The sequence below is a fragment of the Macrotis lagotis genome, chromosome 1, assembly GCF_037893015.1.
Source record: "Macrotis lagotis isolate mMagLag1 chromosome 1, bilby.v1.9.chrom.fasta, whole genome shotgun sequence".
NCBI lineage: Eukaryota > Metazoa > Chordata > Mammalia > Peramelemorphia > Peramelidae > Macrotis > Macrotis lagotis.
In genome coordinates, this window is record NC_133658.1 from 296,986,403 (window position 1) to 297,009,510 (window position 23,108).

The 23,108-nt window shown below is 45.9% G+C and overlaps 2 protein-coding genes across 4 annotated transcripts in view; both read left to right on the forward strand.

The window, feature by feature from the left end:
- Positions 1-87: 87 nt before the first annotated feature.
- SLC35H1 (solute carrier family 35 member H1) lies at positions 88-12,113 on the forward strand. Of its 2 annotated transcripts, XM_074211202.1 has the most exons (10): positions 88-195; positions 2,816-3,220; positions 3,421-3,571; positions 4,265-4,328; positions 5,118-5,190; positions 5,844-6,012; positions 6,194-6,277; positions 9,201-9,376; positions 10,924-11,053; positions 11,437-12,113. In XM_074211202.1, the coding sequence occupies exons 2-10, from the start codon at positions 3,101-3,103 to the stop codon at positions 11,568-11,570; spliced, it is 1,101 nt and encodes a 366-aa protein (XP_074067303.1). In that variant the 5' UTR covers positions 88-195; positions 2,816-3,100; the 3' UTR covers positions 11,571-12,113. The 2 variants fall into 2 exon arrangements, with proteins under 2 accessions (XP_074067303.1, XP_074067304.1); XM_074211203.1 differs by lacking the exons at positions 88-195; positions 2,816-3,220 and having other exon boundaries at positions 3,537-3,571; positions 4,265-4,507.
- A 102-nt stretch (positions 12,114-12,215) lies between these two features.
- CDH22 (cadherin 22) overlaps positions 12,216-23,108 on the forward strand; it is a 185,769-nt gene continuing 174,876 nt past the window's right edge. For both annotated transcript variants that reach the window (XM_074211194.1, XM_074211195.1), the window contains exon 1: positions 12,216-14,433. The gene's annotated coding sequence lies outside the window, so the exon portion shown is untranslated. The remainder of the gene's footprint in view (positions 14,434-23,108) is intronic.

Consider the following 23,108-nt stretch of genomic DNA (forward strand, 5'->3'; position numbering starts at 1 on the left):
CGCGGGGCAGCCGGCGGCTCGGTGGGCGGGGCCGGGCCTCGCCCCTGCTTCGGCAGCCGCGGCCCGAGGTCCCGGGGCGGGGAGGGAGCGAGGCTTCCGCCGGAAGCGTGCTCCCCGCCTTCCAGTATGGCGGCTGCAGGAGCCGGGCTCGCACTTCCGGCAGGAGGAGCCACGTCTAGAGCTGCCTGGCCGCAGGTGAGCCGGGGCCGGGGCCGAGGCCTCCGCCGTGGGCTCCAGGGACGGGGAGGAAGGGAAGGCGAGGGCGGCGCCTTGGCCCCGGCCCCGGGCGGCGGCGGCGGCCAGGAGCCCGAGGGCGTGGCGGGGAGCCCGGAGGCCGGCACCCCGCGGGCACAGCCCGGGGCCAGGAGGAAGCGGCTGAGGGACCTGGCGCGGGGCCGCCGCCTCCGGGCCCATTTCCCGGGCCTCCCCGACGCGCCCTCCCCCAAACCCGGGAGCACCCCGACCCGGCCGCGGGGGTGCGGGGGCCTGGCCTCCCCCTGCACCCGGGACCCCCCCCCGGGCCAGCCAAGCGGGGCATCTGGGCAGCTCCGGGCCCCCCGGGCTTGCATTGGCCCGCGTCCCGGCCGAGGCTCCCGGGCAGGGCTGCGCCCAGGGACCAGTGGCGCTACGCCAGGGCCGGGCAGGCGCCCGGTGCCCGCTGCTGACCTGCCTGGGGGCTCTCCCGGCTTCTTCCTGGCCGGCCCCCAGATGGCAAGGCCAGGCCTTGGGGAAACGCCCCCCCAGGGGCTTCTCTGCCCAGGTCCGCGTCCCCAGGCCGGTTGGTCAGGCAGCCCCTGTGCGGGTTCCGCGGGTGCTTGTACCGAGAAAGGCGGAACACCTCAGAACTCCTGGCCCTAGGCCACTGTCAGCGTCGTGGGGGGTGGGACTGGCAGGAAAAGGTGAACTGTTTAAGTAATTTCCCTTCTCTGGCCTGTTTCATCCTTTCTACAATGGAGGCGGCGGTGAATAGAGCACCGGCCTGGAGTGGGCTGGAACTGAGTTCAAATGTGGCCTCAGACACTTAATTACTTATCTGTGTGACCCTGGGCAGATCGCTTAACCCCGTTGCCTTCAAAAAAAAACTTTTGTAAAATGAGCTTGGACTTGTTTGACTATTCGTTAAGGATCGAGAATCAGGAAATTTGGACTCTAGTTCCAGCTCACTATTTAATTTTGAACACAAAACTCATTTTCTTCTTGTTCTCTTTCATCAAATGAATAACATGATCTAGTGTATTTTATTTCTGTTATTTAATATTGTTATTTGCCGTTATTTGACGGTGCTGTGACTTCTAGGAATGTTAAATGAATATTAAAAAAAAACAGCAGAGGAGTCCATAGGCTAGGGGAGCCAGGGAAGGTTCTGTGGAGGTGTGATTTGAGCTGAACTTTGAAAAACAAATAAGATTTACATAAGTAGGATAGGAAAGCCTAGGAAGAGAGAAGTTAGAAAATGAATAAAGAATTTGTAAGGGGTGTTTGAGATGATGGAGGATTCATAGAAGGGAATAGTGAGAAATGATCCTATTATGGGGAAGGTAGGTTAGTTTTTTGATCTCCTGTTTTATTGTTTGTGTTTTAGTGAGGCAGCACACTGTAGAGTACTAGAAAGTATACTAGATTTGAAGCCAAATGACTTGGGTTCAGTTTTCAACTTCAGAGCAAATCCCTTCTGGACCTCAGTTTCTTTATCTACAAAATGTTGGACCAAATCACTTTTTTTTTTTTTTTTAAGGTTTTTGGGGGGTTTTTTGCAAGGCAAATGGGGCTAAGTGGCTTGCCCAAGGCCACACAGCTAGGTAATTATTAAGTGTCTGAGACCAGATTTGAATCCAGGTACTCCTGACTCCAGGTTCGGTGCTTTATCCACTGCGCCACCTAGCCGCCCAGACCAAATCACTTCTAAGATCCTTTCCAGATCCAAATTTATAATCCTATTGCTATTTCTCTGTCAATTTTCATTGATGGATTAGGGCTCCAGAAAGCACATTTTACAAAGATCCACTAAATTCAGTGTCCAGTAGCTTCTGTATAGGAAGGCCTACCCTCTTTCTTCCTACATTCCCATATTGTGAGGCACAGATGCTGTACATTTGTACTAGATAAGAATTAAGGTGGCAGCCATTATTTGGTGAGTAAAAGGCAATAATTACTGAAGGATACAGAGAAAAAGCACTAGATTTGGAGTCAGAGGACCTAGTTTCAAGTCTTAGCTCTCTTATCCAGGTGACCTAGTCAAATCATTGAGCATATCTGGATATAGGTTTTCTCATCTGTAAAATGAAGAAATTGGATTAATTGCCCTCTAGGCTCCCTTTTGACTCTATGATGTGATGATCCATACACAAGAATGAGTTGTCCTGGCTGACAGAATGGCTTGTTTTGTTGGTGGTTGGTTTAAAAGGTTTTTTTTTTTAAATTTTGAAATCATGAAATAGACAACATAGAATATGAACTAGTCCTATGCCATTTAAAGCTACACTGTTCCCTACATCAGATTTTTGTGGAGGCAATTAGGGCTAATTGACATGTCCAAGGTCACACAAGCTAATAAGTATCTGAAGCTGAATTTGAATTCAGGTTCTCCTGAGTACAGAGCCAGTGCTCTATCCACCCATGTCACCCCAAAGGAGATTGGCATGGAGCTTGTGCTAGTGTTTGGTATAAGCTATTCCCCTAGTTCTTTTCAATCCTTCCAGGTTGAAGCATACTTCTGGAAACACTTAAGTTGAGGGATATTTGCATACATTTATGGGAAATATATAGTTCTGTTGATAGATGAACTCAAATTCCTTTCTTATTTATTTTTTGGTAGCAAGAAATCCAGGATCCTGTGAGCCTTGCATCAAGATAGCCATGGTGAGGGTAGGTGCTGTTCACCAGCCCCTCAGGTGAGAGCTTCCATGATCATATGACCATTTTAAGCTTCAACTGGGAGAGAACCACCACTAATAAGAGATGCTTCCACTGAAGTTCTTGGTCCAGCACAGCCAACTCTTACTTTGTGTATTGGCTTCAAGCGAGAGGGTTGGAACCCAGCCAGGGCAGTAGCTGCTGTTGCTCACCAGTGGACAAAGAGGTCTTTGGGGAATTGCTGCCAATGGGGAGGTGGACCTTCGGCTTGACCTTCATCTGGAAGGTGATGCTGACTCTGGGACTGGTACTTCTCTATTACTGCTTTTCCATTGGCATCACCTTCTACAACAAATGGCTAATGAAGGTAATTCTGGTACCTCAGTGATGTGTTCAGCAAAAGGTTTGGGACAGGGTGGAATGTGGATGCAAGGTTGGAGGGCATAGGGACAGATTGGGTGCTGGCTAAAGGGGAGAGAAGCACATGAAAAGTGGAAAAGTAGAAAAAAAACTGCTTTTCTGGAGCCTAGTCTCCCTGACAGTTGGTTCTATTTTAAATTTCCCTAGAGTTTCCACTTCCCTCTCTTCATGACCCTGCTTCACCTCGTAGTGATATTTCTTTTCTCGGCTCTGTCCCGAGTGCTGGCACAGTGCTGCCACCAGCGCCCCCGAGTGGTGCTGAGCTGGGCCGACTACCTCCAGCGAGTAGCTCCCACAGGTATGTCCAGAGGCAGTATGGGCCCCAGGGTGTGTAGTGACCCAGCTAGGGAGTCAGAAGACCTAGAGACGGTCACTGCCCCTGCTTTGACCTTTCCTGTAGATCTGGACTGGGAATCTCAGAGCAGTGTGACCATGGACAAGACACTTAACTTCTGTGTCTTAGTTTGCTCATTTGAGTATAAATGTATCTGTGGTACCTACCTGCAACCCCCAGAGTTGTCTTAGGACTTAAATGAGGTTGCAGACAGGCAGTCATATCATGGTGTAGCTAAAGAGCTGATTTCAGAGTCATCACGATCTGGGTTTAAGTCTTTGGTATTTACTGACTGTGGGTCCCTGGTCCAGTGAGTTATCATGGTGCCTCAGACAGTCCCTAAGAGTATACGTTGCAGAGCAGATGCTCCTCTGGAAGCATTTCACATCAGGAGTTTGCTCTACAGATCTGGTCCTTTCTCTTCTTCCCTGGGGTATAATGACTGCCTTGCCCTACCACCTCTGCCCACTCTGCAGTTGTATTGCCTTAAAGAATCTCAGAGTTGTGAGCTGTGCTTAGTGTTGCTGTTTGGGGGCCAGTGGGTAAGCTGACTCCTACTCAGTCAGTCCCTTCTACACCCAGTCTCCAATTCATACATGAACATGGGCCCTAGGGAAGAGACCAGTCTTGTCCAGAGACTGATTCTTCTTTCTGTAGCATTGGCAACGGCACTTGACGTGGGTCTATCTAACTGGAGCTTCCTGTACATCACCGTCTCACTGTGAGTATCGGCCTGCTCCCTACCACCCTCCCTTCAGTCTTTGAGCTCTTTGTGTCTGTCCAGCGGGCTGCCTTCACGTCCGACTGATGGGCCGGCGGTCTCACCACTTTGGGATCAATCCTTGCTCTCAGCTTCTCTCTGGCCCCCAGCAGCTGTCCTGGAAAACTCCAGCCTCATCCGTAAGCCCAGCGCATATGGGCTGCTGAGCCCTGGGGCCCGCCTGTCTTGGCGGCATGGGGAAGTCAGGGGACCCAGACAGACTGGCCAATGCCATGGTATGAGAAAGAATAGGGAGCTGAAGATAAAGGACCCACTGACTGGCATGCATGGGACTGCATTAACATCTTGTGAAATGGGCACAGTGGGGAGTGGGGGGAAAGAGGGATAATTATTCCTTACTGTCATTCTTTGCTTAGGAGAGCAAAATTTATACCTCCTCCCTACCTCTCTTTCCATTTCCTCCCAGCCCTGGTTCCCTTGCTGAGCTGCAGGTAGATTCTAGATTAGGACAGCTCAATGTCAGAGTTGCAGCTTTTTCCTTCTGACAATAGTCACAGGTCTCTTAGTCACAAGCCTTTCCCCCCCTTACTGAAGGTCACTTGTCAGTCAGTCTGGACAAGGTTTGGCTTCTTCGGTATCCTTTATGTTTTCAGGCTACTCTGCTGGCCTGAGCAGAATTCACCCACCCAGTCACTCTCCTGGGAAAAGCAAGTGTTGCCCTTCTTCCTACCCTTCTTGCATAGCTTTTGACCCTGTGGCAGTAGGTGATTCTGCAGTTTTCACTTCCAGGTACACAATGACCAAGTCCTCGGCAGTCCTCTTCATTTTGATCTTCTCCCTGATCTTCAAGCTAGAGGAGCTGGTGAGGCCTCAGCTTCCCCTTCAGCTCTTTCTCTGTTTGCTTTTGCTCTCTGTCCTCCTCTGTTCCTTCCCCAGTGTTAAGAATAAAAAACAGAAAATGGGCTGGGGCTTGTTGGCTAGGTGATGGAGTAAGGGTAGCTCAGGGCCAGGCCTGGACAAAATTCTAGGATTCCCTATAACCTCTCCAAACTACTTTCCTCTTTGAAAGGTGAGAGCCCAGAGTAGAAGATTACAGGCAGATTTAGAAGGTAGCTGCAGTAATTGTGCTAAACTTTTATGATATAGTGAAAAGAGCAGTGGATTTGGGGTCAGAGAACTTGGGTTCAAAATCCCAATTGTTTATTCATTAGCTGTGCAATCTTGATTTTCCTGAGCCTTGGTTTTGTCATCTGCAAAAATTGAATATGTAACATTTGTATTACCTACTTCTCTGGGTTCTTAGGAAGAAAACACTTTGTGAACCTTAAGTACTATATGAAAGTTAATATGAGTTTTTGTAACCACTGACAAATTAGTTTACCTCTCTGGGCCTCAGTTTCTTCTTTTGCAAAATGAGATGGTTGAGCTTAATCCTGTGAGCTATTTTATCCTGCTGCTACTGCTTCCCAACCTGGGTCCTTCCAGATGAAAGACAATGTCTTCCCATCCTGACAGCGAGCAGCACTAGTCCTGGTGGTCCTGCTTATTGCTGGTGGCCTCTTCATGTTCACCTATAAGTCCACACAGTTCAATGGAGAGGGATTTGCCCTGGTATTAGGGGCCTCATTCATTGGAGGAATTCGATGGACCCTTACCCAAATCCTCCTACAGAAGGCTGAACTAGGTGAGTATATTCAGAACTCTTGAGGAATCAACTGCTTGGATTAGTAAATAAGACTGACCAGAATTAGGATTTGTTTTCTCTTTCTCTCTCTCTCTCTCTCTCTCTCTCTCTCTCTCTCTCTCTCTCTCTCTCTCTCTCTCTCTCTCTCTCTCTCTCTCTCTCTCTCTGTCTTTCTCTCTAGGTCTCCAAAATCCCATTGACACCATGTACCATCTTCAGCCACTCATGTTTTTGGGACTCTTCCCTCTGTTTGCTGTTTTTGAAGGTATGTTGTTACATTAGACAGAGGGGAAGCACTTTCTTTCTAGCTGCCAGCCTCTGGAGTAGGTAGAGGAAGAGAATAAAGGTGTCTTACAAACTGAAATTTACTGCAACTTTCTTCCTGTTCTTATTACTGGAGGGCCATTGGATCTATGCTTGGGTCTTTCTTCTGCTCTGCCTTTGCCCCCTACCCAGAGTTCTTGGTATAATAGACTGAACCCCTAGGGAATCATTTGTCTTGCAACAATTTCTAGTCTAAAAACTAGGCCCTAGACAAACCAGAAAGTTATATTTAATGCTGATTGCAACATTTCACAGTCCTTTAGCACAAATTGGAGCTTTTTTTTTGTTTTTGCAAGAAAATGGAGTTAAGTGACTTGCCTAAGGTCACACAGCTAGGTAATTATTAAGTGTCTGAGGCCAGATTTGAACTCAGGTACTCCTGACTCCAGGAATTGGTGCTCTATCCATTGAGCCATCTAGCTGCCCCAAACTGTGGAGCCTTTCTGCAGGTGGGGAGCTGACAAGAAAAACTTGTCTACCTTAAAACAAGGATAGCTCATGATACCTGTCCTACTTAACCTCAAAGGATTCTCATATGAGGTAATGATGTAAAGGATTTTATAAACCATGACCTGTTAATTAAATGTTAGCTGTTTATCTGTTAGCTGTATGAACTAGCTGATTTCCAGAGAGAGATAGGAGACCTTTGAGCTTTAGCTTGCAGTGCTACCAACTCTCTGCAGGTAATTTGTTCTCTCTGGGCCTCTGTTATTTCAAATAAGAATCGTGGAATTTAGGGCCAAAAAAAAGACTTTGGGATCATCTAGTCCTTCCCTCTTCATTTTATAGAAGAGGAAACTGAAGCCCAGACATGTAGAAGAATTATGAATGGTTAGCCTGGAGAAGAGACCTGGGGTGGGAGAGTGGGGGGAAAGCATAATTGCTGTCTTCAAGTATTAAGGTCTGTCATGTAGAAAAGCAATTAAACTTGTTCTGCTTGGCCCCTGAGGACAGACCTAGGAACTGTGGGGAGAAATTACAGGAGCTGTCCAGAATGTCCTGGATTCCTCTAGAAATAGTCCCCATCATGGAGATTTTCAAGCAATGACTGTGTGACCCATGATAATGAAGTTGGAGGGTAGATTTTGGTTCAGGTATGTGTTGGACTATGATTCTTCCAATCTCATAGCAAAATTATTCTTTAGTGCAGTTGTTCAGGAAGTTGCTATTATGTCACCAGAATTTTTCCTTTTCCAATTTCTCCCCATTCTTTATTTCATTACAGTGCCTTGTACCACACAGAGGCTCTCCCTCCCTTTCTTGATGTTTACACCATTCACATCTCTGCAAACCCTCATCATAATGCCCCTCTTAGTCGTCACTTAGCAAAAGCTGCATGGATTTAGTTCCTTTAATCTTTTCTGCTAAATTAATCCCCCAAGCGCCTTCGTTACTTATGTTCTTCCTTTAACTCCCTTAAATTTGCTGCCGCTTTTGCAGTACTGCTGAGTCTAGCATCAAGCCTGATGTCCTACATTGGAAGTCTATTTGCGTGTGGTTACCACCACTGCTTGGAATTTTTTTTTTTTAATATTTTGGTCCAGAGAGCTCAAAGCACATTTCAGACATAAAAAGGAAAGTATTTTTTAAGTGTGTTCTATATGTCACCCACCTGAACAGGAGGTAAATGGGAACAAAAGATGTAGTGGAAAGAGCAATCAGAGGGTTCTCCTACTTAATACCTTTGTGATTTTGGGAAAGTCATTTTCCCTTTCTGGGGAAACTTGTTTCCTCATCAGTAAAATAAAAAAAATCAGACTAGATGTCATCTAGGATTTCTTCCAGCTCTGAATTCTGTGATTCTTGTTTTGGACTAAGAGGCTCAGAGAGCCTAAATGTATAATTGGTGGTATTGCTGGTGTAGGTCTCCTGACCATTTCTGGCTATCTGATTGATCATGTGGTGTTATCATATAAATTGCTGACTTTTATTTATTGTGTTATCTACATTGCCTCATTGAGTCTTACAATTCCCCAGTGGAGTAAGTAGGATTTTGGCAGTATTAACTCTGTTTTAGATTTGAGGATACTGAGACCTGGAGAGGCTAAGCAATTTGCCCAGGTCACAGAGATAGGATTTGAATCTAGGACTAGTCTTCTGACTGCAAATACAGTTTTCTTTCCACTTTATCATACCTCTAGTGCTTACTTTGCATTGTTAAAATATCTATTTGATGTGGATAGAAGGAAAATATGGCCATCATCTCTCAATTAAGGGATATTTCCTTTCAAGTATCAATGCTGAGATAGCCTCTAAAATGACCTTTATTGCTTTAGTCTGGGATGACCTCCTTAACTCCTTGAACCCTACTGTTTTGTATTATCCTAGGGTTCTGTAAGTGATCACTTTTCCCCTAATGTGGAATCTGCAGTCAGAGAATCTTGTTTGAACCTTCCCTAGCTTTACTACATAGAACATGAGTGGCTTTGAATAAGTAACTTTTCTGGGCCTCATTTTCCTCATCTTTAAATGAGATGGTTGGATTAAACAACTTTTAAGACTACTTCCAGTTCGAAATCTATAAATTTATAATCTGTGCCATGTTATTTTTGCCTCAGATTTATTTTCTCAGGGTCTCATTTAGCCTCATTTCTACAACTGTTGCTGAGGAAATATCAGTTCTTGATGGCCAATATTTACTAAGCTACTATCTCTAAACTACTAATCTCTTTCTCTAGTTGCTTGAGAGACAAAGCCAAAACAAAGTCAGTTCCTGCTGTTAGGGACCCTACATTCTGGATATTTATGGGATGATAGCTCTCTGGCCCCACTTTTCTTATTTTCCCCTCCCACTCATTCTTGGTGAGCCCTCTTAAGAATATGAACACACCTGGCATTATGATCTCTCTTCCTGTTATTATTAGGTCTACATTTGTCTACATCTGAGAAAATCTTCCGTTTCCAGGACCCAGGGATCCTCCTGGGTGTCCTTGGGACTCTCTTTTTTGGAGGGATTCTTGCCTTTGGCTTAGGCTTTTCAGAGTTCCTGTTAGTCTCCAGAACCTCCAGCCTGACCCTCTCCATTGCTGGGATTTTTAAGGTAGGTTGTCAACAGCTCCCTCATTCCAAAGACAAAGAACCTGAGACCCAGGTAGTGAATATAGTGAGCCAGAAATCATCTAGGGAGTTAGAACAGGAGAACTGGGAGTCCAAGCTGCCTGGTCATCTGCCTACAAATATCAGCTGCTGCCTCCTCCATCCTGAGTAGTGACTGAAGGTTTCAGAAGTATTTTTTGGCACAATAACTATGGGGGAGGTGGCATAATGATTGTGTTCCCCATTTTACAAGGTAGGAAATTGAAAGTCATAGGTGAAGTGGCTTGTCCAAGACTTCATAACAAATAAATTTTTGATCTGGGATTGAACCCATGTCTCCTGACTTTGTCCAGTATACTATCTTTTTAAAAAAAATTTTTTTCAGTATACTATCTTAAATTTCATGCAGCCTTTCCCAATATCCTGAAAAGGTCAAGAAACTGGGAGAGTCCTCCCAGGAAAAGAACTTTGTTGCCTATAGATTAGGATAGACCCTAAGTATTATTTTATTTACAGTGGGAGTGTCTTCAAAGATCATAGGAAAAGGATCTTAGATCTAATCCAGTTTCCTCCCTTCCCTCTACCTCCCTGCAACCTTTTTTATAAATGAGGGTCAGAGGGATAAGGTGATTTGCCTAAGGTGTCGCTTTTGACACCTTAGAATTTGAACCCAGATCCTCAGACTCCAAATCTATTGCTCTTCGCTTCTCCCAAGCCATCTCATAGCTAGTAGGTTATGAATGTGTAGAACACTGGTGCTCACAGATAGGTTGAGGAGGGGCACATTTGCACTTAGAGCCACATTTTTATTCAGTAGAATATTCTGTTAAAAACAGCAAAGAACTTCTATAAATTCAGGCTTCTAAATGAAAGAATCATGTGGAACATAGAGGTCCTATCAGTGACATCCAACTAAAGGTTCCTGTACCTTTCCCTTTCACCTCCAGCTCCCTTTTGCCATTTGGGGGGGGGTTATCATTTATTGAATGTTAGTGGATGATAATCCATTTAATGGATTTCCTATGTGCTACCCAAACCATATTAAAATATAAGAAAATATTCTAAAGATAAATTAAAATTCAGTAAAACTTAAAATAATAATACATTTTAAGACTTAGTCGATATGGAACTCACAAGGATCCTTAAGTATAAGTGACCCCCATTTCTATTTGATTTTTATATCCCTAATATAATTGAAAGAGAATTGGCCTTAGTTCAAATCCAGACTCTTCTACTTGATAGGTTTATGAGTTTAAGCAAATTGTTTAGCCACTTTGGATCTCAGTATGGTCATCTGTAAAATGGGAATAATACTATTTTGCCCCTAAAGAATGTTTGTGAGCTGAGTGCTTTGTACTCTGAAAGACTCTATTCAAGTAAGTTATTATCCTCACTCTGAAGATTGGTACTTTTCTTTTCTGCAGTCTTTTTTTTTCTTATCAGTCCTGTTTTTGTTTCATTTCAAAGACTTTTTATGATGTGAAGTCTCTGAGAAAAGGGGCCACCTTTTTTTGCCAGTCACATTTTTGTTTCCTGCTTCTCTGCTTACAGGAAGTCTGTACTTTGCTGCTGGCAGCTCATCTGCTGGGAGACCAGATCAGCCTACTGAACTGGCTGGGCTTTGCCCTCTGTCTTTCTGGGATATCCCTCCACATAACCCTTAAAGCTCTCAACTCCAAAGGTAACAGAGAGTGCCCATCAGGATCGTTAGCCCCTCAATGGCATCCTCTGTGTATCCAGTAGATTTCCACTTGAGTGGTCTTCTTCTTTGTGAGGATGGAATAGGTTGTTCTTGGCTCCCTGCGGTAGTCCCTGCTGGAGCGTGCTTTACCTGCTCCTCCTACCCTCCCTCCAATTCTTAGTTTAAGCTGTTAATATAATGCAGGAAGTATGCCTTAGTTCCCCTTCTACCCCTTTGGGGGAAGCCCTGGAAGTATAGGTGGGGTGGATATCTCTCTGTGGCTCTGCAAGCCCATAGTTGACTTCCCTTTGTTGTATTTGATGCACAGAAGCCAAAAGGCCAGCCCAGGTTTAGTAATTGTTTCTCTTCCTATATCTCCAAAGGTGAAAGTGGTCCTAAACCCCACAAAGGTCCTGTCTCCAGCTCTGACCTAGAACTGCTCCTACGGAACAGGGAACCTGGTGATGAGGAAGATGAGGATGAGGGGGAAAAGTACTTTGTGGCCCAAGGGCAGTAGTGACCTGCCTGACTGGTAGATCCTGAGCCATCCCTCCTCCTGCACTGATTCTTCTTTGTGTGCCATTGGTAGCCAGCCATGTGGGCAGTTCTGAGTGCCCTGTCCTATTGGATGGACAGCAGTGGGCTCTGTAATGCCCAGACTGGGACTCGTCTGATAGAATGTATCATTATGGAAGATGTTGGAGTGAAATGGCTATTATTGTAAGTCGTCTTGGTATCCAGGACCAAAGGAGAGGTGTTTGGACCATCAGGGTGAAGTAGCCTTATTACCAAGTCTTCAAAAGGGCAAGACTTGGGTAGGGATCACAGTGGAAGATGGGAATGGGCTGGTTCCCCTAGATTGGTTTTCTAAGACTTCTTAGACCAAACAGTGTCCTAATTCAAGGGATAATCAAGATTATTAAGGGAAGAAAATGTGAACCATATAGACTATTCTCCAGCTAGGGGAAGGTGGAAGGGCTGGGACCTCAGAACCTGGAGAGCTTTGCTCAGAGAGCAGTTTTATTTATAGTTTGAAAATAAATGATTTATGGTCCACTGACCACCTCTCTTTGCCTGGAACTCGGCTTTAATCCCTCCCAGAAGATCTGGGAATAAGAGTTGTAGTCACAGACTCTTTTTCCAAACACTACCGGTGTGAACTCAGTAAAGACTTCTATGGGTAGAAGATTGCAGGTCCAGGGCTACCAGATGACATCTTATCTTATACATTCCCTCCTCCCACTATCACTACCTTGCACACAACAAGTTAAATTGAGCCACGTAAAATTCTATAAATGAAATTGCAGAAAACTTTCAGAAGTTGGGGCCTGGACTCTGAGGTAATGATGATGATCTAGTTCACTGACAGACTCCCTTAGGGCTGGTGGTAGTTAGGAAACAGTATGTTCCCATATGTGGACTGTTTCTCTCTTGGAGAAATGTTCATCTTCTGCATTTATTCTGAGCCTGCTGGCCCTGGGACCATCCATCAGACTGTCCCTAGAGTCTAGTACTGTAGTGAAAGGGCCTTTGGGATTGCAGGACCAAACCTGGGTGGAGTTGGAGAGGACTCTGGAGATGTCCCGATTTCATAGAAGAGGACACAGATTGAGCAGATACTTGGCATGTTCATCCACCCTTTGGGGCTATAATGCAGGTCTCCTGACTGACAGTCTGGGTCCTTTACCACCTCAAAAAGTCCCTTCCAGCAGGACTGCTCTGTTTCTATTTTCAGATGGGGAAGTGGGGCCAGAGAAGGGAAATGATTTACACAGACTTTTGTAGACATTAAGTTAGTAGAACTGAAACTTGGATTTAGGCCTTGGGACCACTAGATTCCGTGTTTCTACACACATCATGCCAAAGCTCACTAGACTTGAACCCTGGCTCTGCCACTTGTTGCCATTGTGACCCTTGGCGAGCCACTTGGCCTTCCAGGGCCTCACTTGCCCTGTGTCTGGCCCAGATGTCCCTAACTTCCAATCTTTTGCTCCTATGTAGTGTTTTCAGCGACCCCCAGCAGGTGTCGCCCTTGCCCCACACAGCCATTGCTCCCCAGCCCCCAGCCCTTCTGCTTGGTTCAACTGCACCCCTCCTCACCCTGCTAACTACCTCCTCAGGAGCTCCGAGCTTTGAATATTTTCAAAGAAGGGCATTTGGGTGCTCCTCAAGTCCAAGGAGGGCAAACGAAGACTGGCAGTGAGAGAACCTGCTAGATGAAGCATTTTCAGAAAATGACTCCCAGTTCATTGGGCATCAATGTGTGAGGCTCACCTTGGCTGATCCACCTACCTTCAAAGAGCCTTCCTCCCCTCCTTCTGCACTGGGGCACACTGGTTTCTATACCCTCTCAGAGAATTTGGCATAAGGTGAGAGGCCCAAGTAGGGAAAATGACTTGCCCAGAGCCATCCAGAGAAATTGTGGCAGAGCTAGGACTGTGAGACTAATGCTCTTGCAGGCAATGTGCCTGTATGTTCAGGGAGTCCTGCTGGAGAGTCTACTGGGGAGGGCTGGAGGGTCGAGAACCTCCCCCTCCCCAAGACCTGCTTGTGATTCAGCACACCCCAGGACTGGGGAAGATTGCCAAAACCCTGCTGTCTCAGGTGGATCTGAGTTTCCTGTTACCCCGCCCCCCCCAGGCACATAGAGAGCAGAGCTGTCTGGTGCAGTAATTACAGGGTGCAGAGTGGGGCTCATTCTGCGCTTGTTGGGCTCAGTGACAGTCCCTCACTTAGCTGCAATTACCAGCCCATCTTTCCAGAGGGCTTCCCCTCCTCCCCTCTCCCCCGCCTGGTCCAGCCAATCCCCCGACTGCACAGGCTAGGTACTCTCCACACTCTGTATTAAGCTCGCCAAGCCACCCCATGCCGCTTGCAGCCGTCGTCTATTTGGGCTGCAGCATTGCCATGGCAACTCGTTGTTTGCATAGGTTGAGAAAAGCTGAGGATGTGACTTGTCTCTCCAAGGGCTGTGATGCCCATCCACCCACAGCATGCTGCCCCAGGCCTGCTGGAGTGCAGGGAATGCCTAGTGAATAGAGTGACAGAACTGGACCCTGGGGCTCTCAAGTTCAAGTTCCAACACACTTTCACTTCTTCTGGAAGCCTCTTTTGAACCATCAGAATGAGACCCATATTTTCAGAGAATCATAGGATTTAAACCTCGAAGGGACTTTAGAGTTCATCTGTTGCAGTTTCTTTATTTTACAACTAAGGAAACAAACCCAGGAAAGTGAAGGAACTTGTTCAGAATACAGAGGAAAATATTGGAGATCAGGTCTTCTAAATGGATGTCTAATGCTTATGAATGGCATGTGGGCATGGCCAGAGTCGTGGTTTAGTGAGAAGAAAGAACTATGATGGAGCCTCAGGAATCACAGGTTTGCTATACTGGGTCCCCACATCTTTCTCATTGTCTTCTTTACCTCAACTCTGGAGGGAGGGGGGAGGATGGTTTGGGGGAGGGGAGCATCCTCTGTAAAACACCAACTAGGAAGAGATTCTACCAGCTTGGAACTAGGTTCCTTTGGCATCAAGAGATACTGAGTCCTTATCCCATTTTGCTTCAGTGAGGTCCCTATCACTAGCATCATTGAAGCAGGCTGAATGACCTTCATGCTGAGGGTGCTGTATCTAGGAAATTTGTATTTCAGGCTCAGGGTGAGACCAAATGACTGAGTTTCCTTCCAGTTCTGAAGTCCTATGACTCCTCTGGTACAAGATTTGCAGTCAGGAAGACTTTGGCGAAGTTAGTTAATGTCTTTGAAATTCAGCTTTCTCATCTGTAAAATGGACTTGGACTACATATCTAAAGACCTTTTCGGGACAGCTAGGTGGTTCAGTGGATAGAGAACCTGCTCTGGAGTCAGGAGTATCTGAGTTCAAATTTGATCTCAGACACCTAGCTGTGTGACCTCACTATCTTGCAAAAAAAAAAGGGACCTTTTCTAGCTCTTAAGTATGATGATTTTCTGACCTGTCAGGTGTTAGGATATTATTGCTATTTAATAGAACAAAGAAGAAAAATCCCCCAAGTTGACAAAGTATGAATTGGGCTAGAAATGGGGTGGGGGGAGTGCTCGGAGGAATTCTAGTTTTAAAAATTGTGAGACTGGAATGAATAATAATTTCTACCATGCTCTAAGGTTTATAAAGTACTTTTCTAACAATCCCACCAACTGTTTCCAAGTATTGTCCCTGGTGGTTAGAAATAGATCCACACATACACTCCCATTCTCCCCCCAAAGAATACTCAAGGGCTCATAGTATTAATAGCTGGAAAGGGACCTTAGAGACCCTCTAGCCCTGGGTGTTCTTAACCTCTTTTGGTGTCGAGATTCCAGTGAGACCTATGAACTCATAAAATAAAATGTGTAAAATTACTAAGGAAGACAGGTTTTAAATGCAGTTTAAGGTCAGATTTTTAAAAAAATTGTAGCCCGAATCCCTGTTACACTAAACACCTTCAAGGAGGAAGGAGGCTCAGAGATCAATTAACTTGCCTGAGGTTACATTTCGTGGCTGAACTGGCTTCATCTGGGCCAGCAGCCACTTGGACTCTTAGAAGTTTTACTCATCAAGCAGGAAATGTTTCTACCACACTGGCCCCATTGAAGGACAACATTGTGACACTTCCTGCCTGCCTGCTCTAATTGACCTTTTCCCTCACCAGCTTTGGAGCCTAGTTCTCCTAGCATCAAATCACCTTTGATGCTCATTTGTAGTTGACCATTTACCTGTCATTTCCTATAGTTAGGATTTTTTTTTGACAAGTAGTAAATTTACTGTAATCCAAATTTTAGCCATTTGGTGTTGTGAAAAAAGGTTGGACTTGGAATCAAGATGATATGGGTTCAAACCCTGACTCTGCTTACTAGCCATGTCACCCTGGACAAATTCCTATTCCTCCATGGGTCTAGATATTCTCTTACCTACAAGAAATTGCTCTAGTTAAGTCATGGCATTATATTCTGTGATTTGAGTCTCTTAGAGATTCTGCTCAGGTTCTTTTAGAGGAGAGTGAACAAATTCTCTTCCTGCTGGTTTAATGGGGACCCTCCCAGGGAAACTGGAGAAATGGACATGTGACTATGGACCAAGAACAGGAAATCCCTGGAGTCTGCTAATGAACCATGTCCAAGAACAGGGATGGGAGAAGGTGAAGACCCAAAAGATATCACTTTGGAGAAGGTCAACCAAGAACACTTCAATGTGAATTTATAGTTTTCTTGTTAGAACACCTCTTTTTGGATTAGTATGTATTTATTTTTCGGGGGGGGCAGGGAAGAGGAGGGAGTCAATGTATGTGAAAAAAGAGAGTTTACTCTTCTTTGCCATTTGCAAAACCCTTTCCTCAAAGCAAATAGAACAGGTATTGTCCCCATTTTGTAAAAGAGTAAACTGAGACTCTCGGGATGTTAATTGATCACAAAGTTACTCTGTTTTGGAGCTAGGATTTGAACCTAAATTTGACCCACAAGTCAAGTGGCTCAAAGCCACTTTCTTATCTAAAAGACAAAGAAGATAAATGAGTTTCTTTGAGAATTCCCTTGGACATTCCTTGGGAAGGGAACAATTTCCAAATCTTTTTTAGGGGCACACAAATGCCTTGACCATATGGTACCAGTTGCTTCTAGAAAGATATAATCAGCCTGGGGGGTGGGAGTAGAGGGCTATGGTGGAGAAAGGGGCTTCTCTTCCTCAGACTGACCTGTGTCTGATAACTTTGGTCAGATGAAAGTTAGATTTAGTGTTTACCTGAGCTTAGGCCTCCTGAGGTCTAGGCAAGCAGCTGGCACTAGGGGGAACCAGGGTAAGAAGGGGCAGGGGGAGGTGTCTGGTACCTGCTGGCTATTTAGCATCGATGGAGATGTTTAGCTCTGGGAGGGATCCCTACTGAGGAGAAGGAGCCCCTGTCCTGTTCTTTCCTTGCCCCATGAATTAAACATGCCCCTGTGGTTAACTCAGTAATGCTTTTATTAATAGTTAATTACTTACAGCGCACTGGGGCAATGAGACTCACTCAGGCCTCGTAAATTAAGGCAGTGATCCTGTGATAGAAGCCAATGGGAGTTCATTACACCGGCACCTTCCGACGCTGCTCCTCCGGGTTTGGCATTTAGTTCGATGCTAAATGAGATGTGTGAGGGAAAGAGGAGGGGTAGGGACCCTCAAAAAGGGAGGGGTAGAGGCCAGGGAGGGCCAGGCATCCTCTGGTTTCCTTGGAGAGCAAGGAGTGGGAGGGAGGAAAGGAGAGAGGGTGGGAGAAGAGTGTTGACTGGGAAATGTTCTTTCTGTGGCCTGGCAGCTTGTCACCAGGCCCTTGTTTCCTGTCATATCTGGTGACTGGCTGCAGCCGGTGTTTCAGAGAGGCCTCTTGGGGCTTTCTGCTGGGGCTTATAGACAGAGGGGAGCCTCACCCCAAGGTGACAGGCTCAGCCTTCAGAAGCCAGGATAACCCAGGATATTCCCTTTCAGCCCCTGGGGAAAGAAGTCCTTGGGAGTGGTTTTCTTTTTTCCTTTTTCTTCCTTTTGATCTAGCTGCCCCTTCTCCCCACCACCCCATGCCCTTCCTAGTTTCACAAAAGTCCAAACTTCCCTTTATGACTTTTTGCTGCGGCCAAAGGCAATTTCCTTTCCTGATTCTTCAACTAAGTTGTGTCAAGGCTTAGCCGTGACCTGGTAGCCAGTCTGACTTGACTTTTAAAAATTTAACTTTTATATATGTTTTTGTTTCTGGGGGAAGCAGCAGGTCTTATTGTCATCTTGACAGCTGAGAGCACCAGATAGATGCTCCATGGCCAGTCTGTCAGCACACATTTATCAAGGACTTACTAATGACCAGACACTGTGCTAAGCAGAGGAAATACAAAGACAATTTCTGCCCTCAAGTAGCCCCCATTTCACAGGAGAGATAACTTGCAAATAACTGTGTCAGCACAATATTCAGGTGATCAGTAAGCACTTATTAATTGCCTACTACATAGCAGATACTGTGCTAAATTCTGAATATATATATACCTCATGGACAGGAGGTCATTTCAGAGGAAAGACAGGGCAGAGGAAAGGTAGGGGGGTTGGGGAAAAGGCCAGGAAAGAAAGACCTGTTGCAGAACAGGGTTTCTGAGAAGATGGAGAATGTTCTAAACTTAGGGATGGCTGGTGTAAAGGCAGATGGAATATTATGTATGAGGAGAAGCAAATAGGCCCATGCAGATGGTGGTGGTGGTGGTGGTGGTGGTGGTGGTGTGTGTGTGTGTGTGTGTGTGTGTAATAAAGTGTAAAGTCAGGAAGAGGCCAAGTTGTGAATGCCAAACAGGATTTTATATTTGATCCTGGAGGTGACAGGGAGCCCCTGGAGTTCATTGAGTAAGGGAGGGTAGAGTGATAGTCAAACTGCACTTTAGGAAAATCACTTTGGCAGGTGACTGGAGAAGAGATTGTTGTGAGTTTAGACTTGAGGTAGGGAGACCAATTACAAGGCTATTGCAATAACCCAGGCAAGAGGTGATGAGGGCCTGTATCATAGTGGTGACTGTGAAGGTAGAAATAACAAGATTTGACAACAGATTGAATATGTGGGGTGAGTACAAATGAGGAGTCTGTGCCACAAGTTGAAAGCCTGGATGACTGGAAGGATGGTGTTACCCTCAACAGGAATAGAAAAGTTAGAAGAGGGGAGGAAAAGTACTATTATTTCTATTTTTACAAATGAGGAAACAGAATATTCAATGACCTTAAGTCCCTTTCAGCTTCAATCATAAGGGAGGAAGGCAGTGAGGTGGTAAAGCAATGATCTGAGTTAATAGGGAGGGTCTCTTCCTGTTGAATTTTCAGAATGAGATTGATGCCTATTTAGGCAATGTGGGTGTAAGTTAGATTCAGAGGAGAGAACTAGATGAGAGGGGGATATAGCAGGAAGAGACCTGTTTGAGTCAGAAGGGCTGGGTTCAGATCTTGACAGGCACTTATAATTTGTGTGACCTTGGGCAAGTCCCTTAACTTCCATGAACATCAGTTTCTTCATCTGTAAATTGAGGGGAGTTGGATTATATGAGGGTCCTGAGGTTCCTTCTGGTTCTAGGCTTATGTTCCTGTGACCTCTGATCAGTCCCCTGGAGCAGTTCTCTGAATAACATCTGGGCTAAGAGGGTTAGATCTCTGAGTCCATCACCCTGACCCCTTCTAGCACACATCCCTGGGTGAGGAGAGGTTGAAATCCCTACCTCTGACCCAGAAGACAGCAAGATACTTCTACCAAGAGTTCACGAGTAAGAGATTCAAGTCTCCAGCGCAGGGGACTTTGAGCCCTGGAACTGTGGCTCAGGGTTTATATAGAATATGTACCGTCGGATTTAAATGTCACTGCTGCAGGCAGCTGACCCAGGTTACCACACAATGGGCCGCGAGGGGTTCCTGCTTCCATCTCTTCATCTTCCTGCCATTAAGCTGACCAAAGGGAGGGGGATTTGGTTTCTTAAAAAACTAAACAGTTGTTGAGCGCTCTAGCGTTGCCTGGGCAACAGCCAAGGGGGAAAGAAAAGCTCTTTATTGTTTAAAGTTTTATTCTTGCTGGATTTCAAAGGGTTTTTTTTTTCTCTGAAAAGGCCACATTCTCTGAGCATCTTGGTTGGTCCTCTCTCCTGGCTGGTCCCCGTGACCTCTAACTCCCTCCCTAGCATCCTCCCACACCCACTGAGCCTTCCCTAGGCAAGTACCATACTCCAGGACTTGGGGAACCAGGGGAGGCAGTAGGAGGGGGTGGGGAGAGGAGGGACACTGCTGAAGGAGACAATTTCTTTTTGGCTTTGTGTACTTAAGCGGCCTAGGCCCAGGGGCCCTTGCTGTCCAAACACATAGGCAGAAGACATGGGTAATGACACTTTCCAGAGCAAGGGCTTCGTTCTCTCCACACTTTTGTCTTTTCAGAAGCAGGGAGAGAGCAGACTGGTCAGAGGGACCCACTAGGGACGACAGTGTTAATTAAGTAACAGTGCCTTGGTTCAGGACCGAGAGTTGTTCCTGCTCCCTTGCCTGACTCCTCATGCTGCAGGCTCCACTTGCCAGAATGTTGCTCTTCCTAGTGATGGTTTAAGATGCCAGACTGTGTCAGAAAAGGCCCCAGATTTGGAAATAGAATGTCTAAGAACAAAGTGGGACAGAACCTGCTCACCCTGTGACCATAGGCAACACCCTTCTGCCTTTGAGCCTCAGTTCCCCCATCTGTGAGATGGGAGTAAGATTGTCCTGCCTATCTAATCCCCTCATCTTAAGAGTTGAGGAAACTGTTTGGGGATGACCTGCCTACAGACCCACAACTACTAAGGGGCAGAACTGTGATTTGATTTGAATCCAAGTCCTCTCTCTTGGTTCATCCCCATGATCTCCAGTCTTTCCATTCCACCATCATCAACCTCAGAGGGTTGTGGGGAGGGTCAGATGAGCTAAGGCATGTAGAGTAGTAGTACTTGGTCAACACAACCAGGAGTGAGGACCAATCTTTCCAGGGGGCTGGGGATCATTTCTTCAAAGGGATTAGGCTAGACAGTCCCTTTTCAAGTCTAGTAACCTATGCTCTAAGGTTGCTTCCAGCTCTAAATGTTCTGTGTGGAATAATAATGTTCAGAGATTCTAAGACTGCCAGTCCCTGTTCATTCCAAGGTCCCCTTTTTTTACAGACAAAGAAGTCCGGGGGAGTAGGGCATGGGAGGGGAAGGGAGTGGACAGCAGACATTCTGGGATTTATGTTGGGGAGTTTTTCATGGTAGCAGCAACCTTGAAGGTGCCAGAAAGACAACCTGCGGGAGAACTTAGCCATGAAGCCTCCAGGCAGATCCTGTCCAGGGTTGCCCCTCCCATCTCCCAGCAGCATGGTGGCTGGTCCAGGCTCATAGTAGGGGCTAGAAATGGCTCTCCTATGCCATGGCAGATTCCTGCCTCTGCCCAGCACCATTTCCTCAGTTGGTCTTTGCTAGCAGGATTTCACTAAGATGAAGGAAAGGCTTTGTAAAGGATGGAGGAGGTGGTGTCTTTTAAAGATCTTTGACTGACTGGGATATGGTGTCACTGTGGGCCTGTGACTGATGATAACGGTAACTCACATTTCTGTAACACTGTGTACAGTTTTCAGACCAATTTTTTTCTAATAACAGCCCCAATAAGATAAGGGGTACAGCTGTCATAATCCAAGTATTACAGGTGAGAGGCAGTACAGCTCAGGAGATAGTGGGTTGGTCTTGGAGCCTGGATCGATAGATGGATAGAATTATCATTTATTAAGAAACTATTATGTGCCAGACTCTCTACAAAGGGCTTTACAAATCCAAAAAGGTATTGGAAAGCTGGAGGTGAGGGAACATCTCTTGGCATGGTGAGGATATTAAAGAAGTGCACAAAGCACTAGGCCTTCCTTAGATTTGGGGAATGTTCACCGAACACACTTTGGGGGATACTGGAGGAAGAACTAAGTTTAAGTTCCACCTTAGACAAATCTTAGCTGTGTGACCCTGATGCAAATCGGGCTAACTTTTAGTGTTCCTGGCAACTTTCTAGGGCTATGAATTGCAAAATAGTTTCTTGAGCTTTGGTAAAATGAGTTTCCTCATTTCGGAGTTTCCTATGCAAATAAAATCATAGGTCTGGTTCCTATCTTCCTCTCTTTTACAGATAAGGAAGTGAACCCAGAGCTGGGAAATTGTAACAGGTAAATGTTACAGCCAAGACTCAATCTCAGGTTTTTTAAACCCAAAGCTCTTATCACCTCCCTAGGTTCCCTCTGCAGTCACCCAAGTCTCACCTCCTCTGCTCATGATGTCATCAAGCATTAACTGGGGCTGCAGCCCTAGCAAACAAACTACCCACACTAGGGACTCAAAAATAGATACTCTTTTGCATATAATTTGCATGTCAGTCATCCAATCTCAAAATGACTCAAAATACTTTTAGTTCTTCATCTCTGAAAGTTCCAAACCCCTTTTCTCTTCCTCCTATGCCCTGGTGCCGATCAGGTCACGTTCTGAATGCATTTGTATCAAAGCCTTCTGGGTGACTGGTTGGAGGTAATAGAGGACTTGAAGGGGGGGGGGGGTGTTGTCATGAGAGATCTTGGACCATGCCCCAAAGGTACCTTCCATATCTGTTTATATGTACTAAACTCCTGGAGGGTCGAGACCATCCCAAATATATCTTCCCTATCTCCCCAGGATCTCCTCCCACATTTAAACTGAGACTGCTGGAAGAGGCCTCAGAAGCAATCTCTCTAATATAATACTTTCATTTTACAGATGAGAAAACTAAGACCCAGGAGGTTGAATTTTTTGCCCAAGGTTGCACAGGTGGAAAGGGCTATGATCTCTTCTGGCTCCGATTTTATTCTCTGAGGTCCCTTCTAGCTCCAACCTCCCATATTGTCAGATCCTTTCCAGTTCTCATGCTCTGTGTTCTGTGATCTCAGGTCCCTTCTGGCACTAACATTCATTCTGGGATTCTCTGGAGTCACTAGACCCCTTCCTCTTTGGGCCTCACTGTATGATAGCCCCTCCTCTCCATCCTCCACACCTCTCCCTGGCTGTCCCTCTACCCTAGAGACGTGGAACTGACTTTGAGGGACCCCTGCCACCCTGAAATGCCAGAGAGAGGGGTGAGCACTGCTATTTGGTTACACTCCTCAGTGCCCCCAAGAATCACAAAAGGTGTTGACTCAGCAAATCTTAATTTATGTCCCAGGCCAGGGGTTCTTGTGAAGCAATTAGTGAAATAATGGTTATGTCGCACTAAAAATTATTTATAGTGTCACCGTGCTCAGAGCTGTGATTAAATTAGACAACCCATGGGATTTAGACCTCCTTCCTGAACAGGGCTACCCCCTCCCTAGGACCAGGCTTCAGGCAGCTGAGAACCTTGGTATTGGGGTCAGAGATAGCTCCTACCCTTATTCTTGGCATCTACCCTCTCAGCCTGGCATCTCAACTCAGTCTTGGCACCACAAGGAATCAGACTGGTTTGTTGAAGGTAGATTCTCTACGGAGGTCATTTGCTTTATTCCATGGTGGGAACA

Excerpts from the sequence above, each read along its gene's own strand:
- SLC35H1 (XM_074211202.1), top strand. The coding sequence starts at position 3,101 with ATGGGGAGGTGGACCTTCGGCTTGACCTTCATCTGGAAGGTGATGCTG. Across the intron at positions 3,221-3,420 it reads ACAACAAATGGCTAATGAAG|AGTTTCCACTTCCCTCTCTT; the intron begins GTAATTCTGGTA and ends AAATTTCCCTAG. Across the intron at positions 4,329-5,117 it reads CTGTACATCACCGTCTCACT|GTACACAATGACCAAGTCCT; the intron begins GTGAGTATCGGC and ends TTTCACTTCCAG.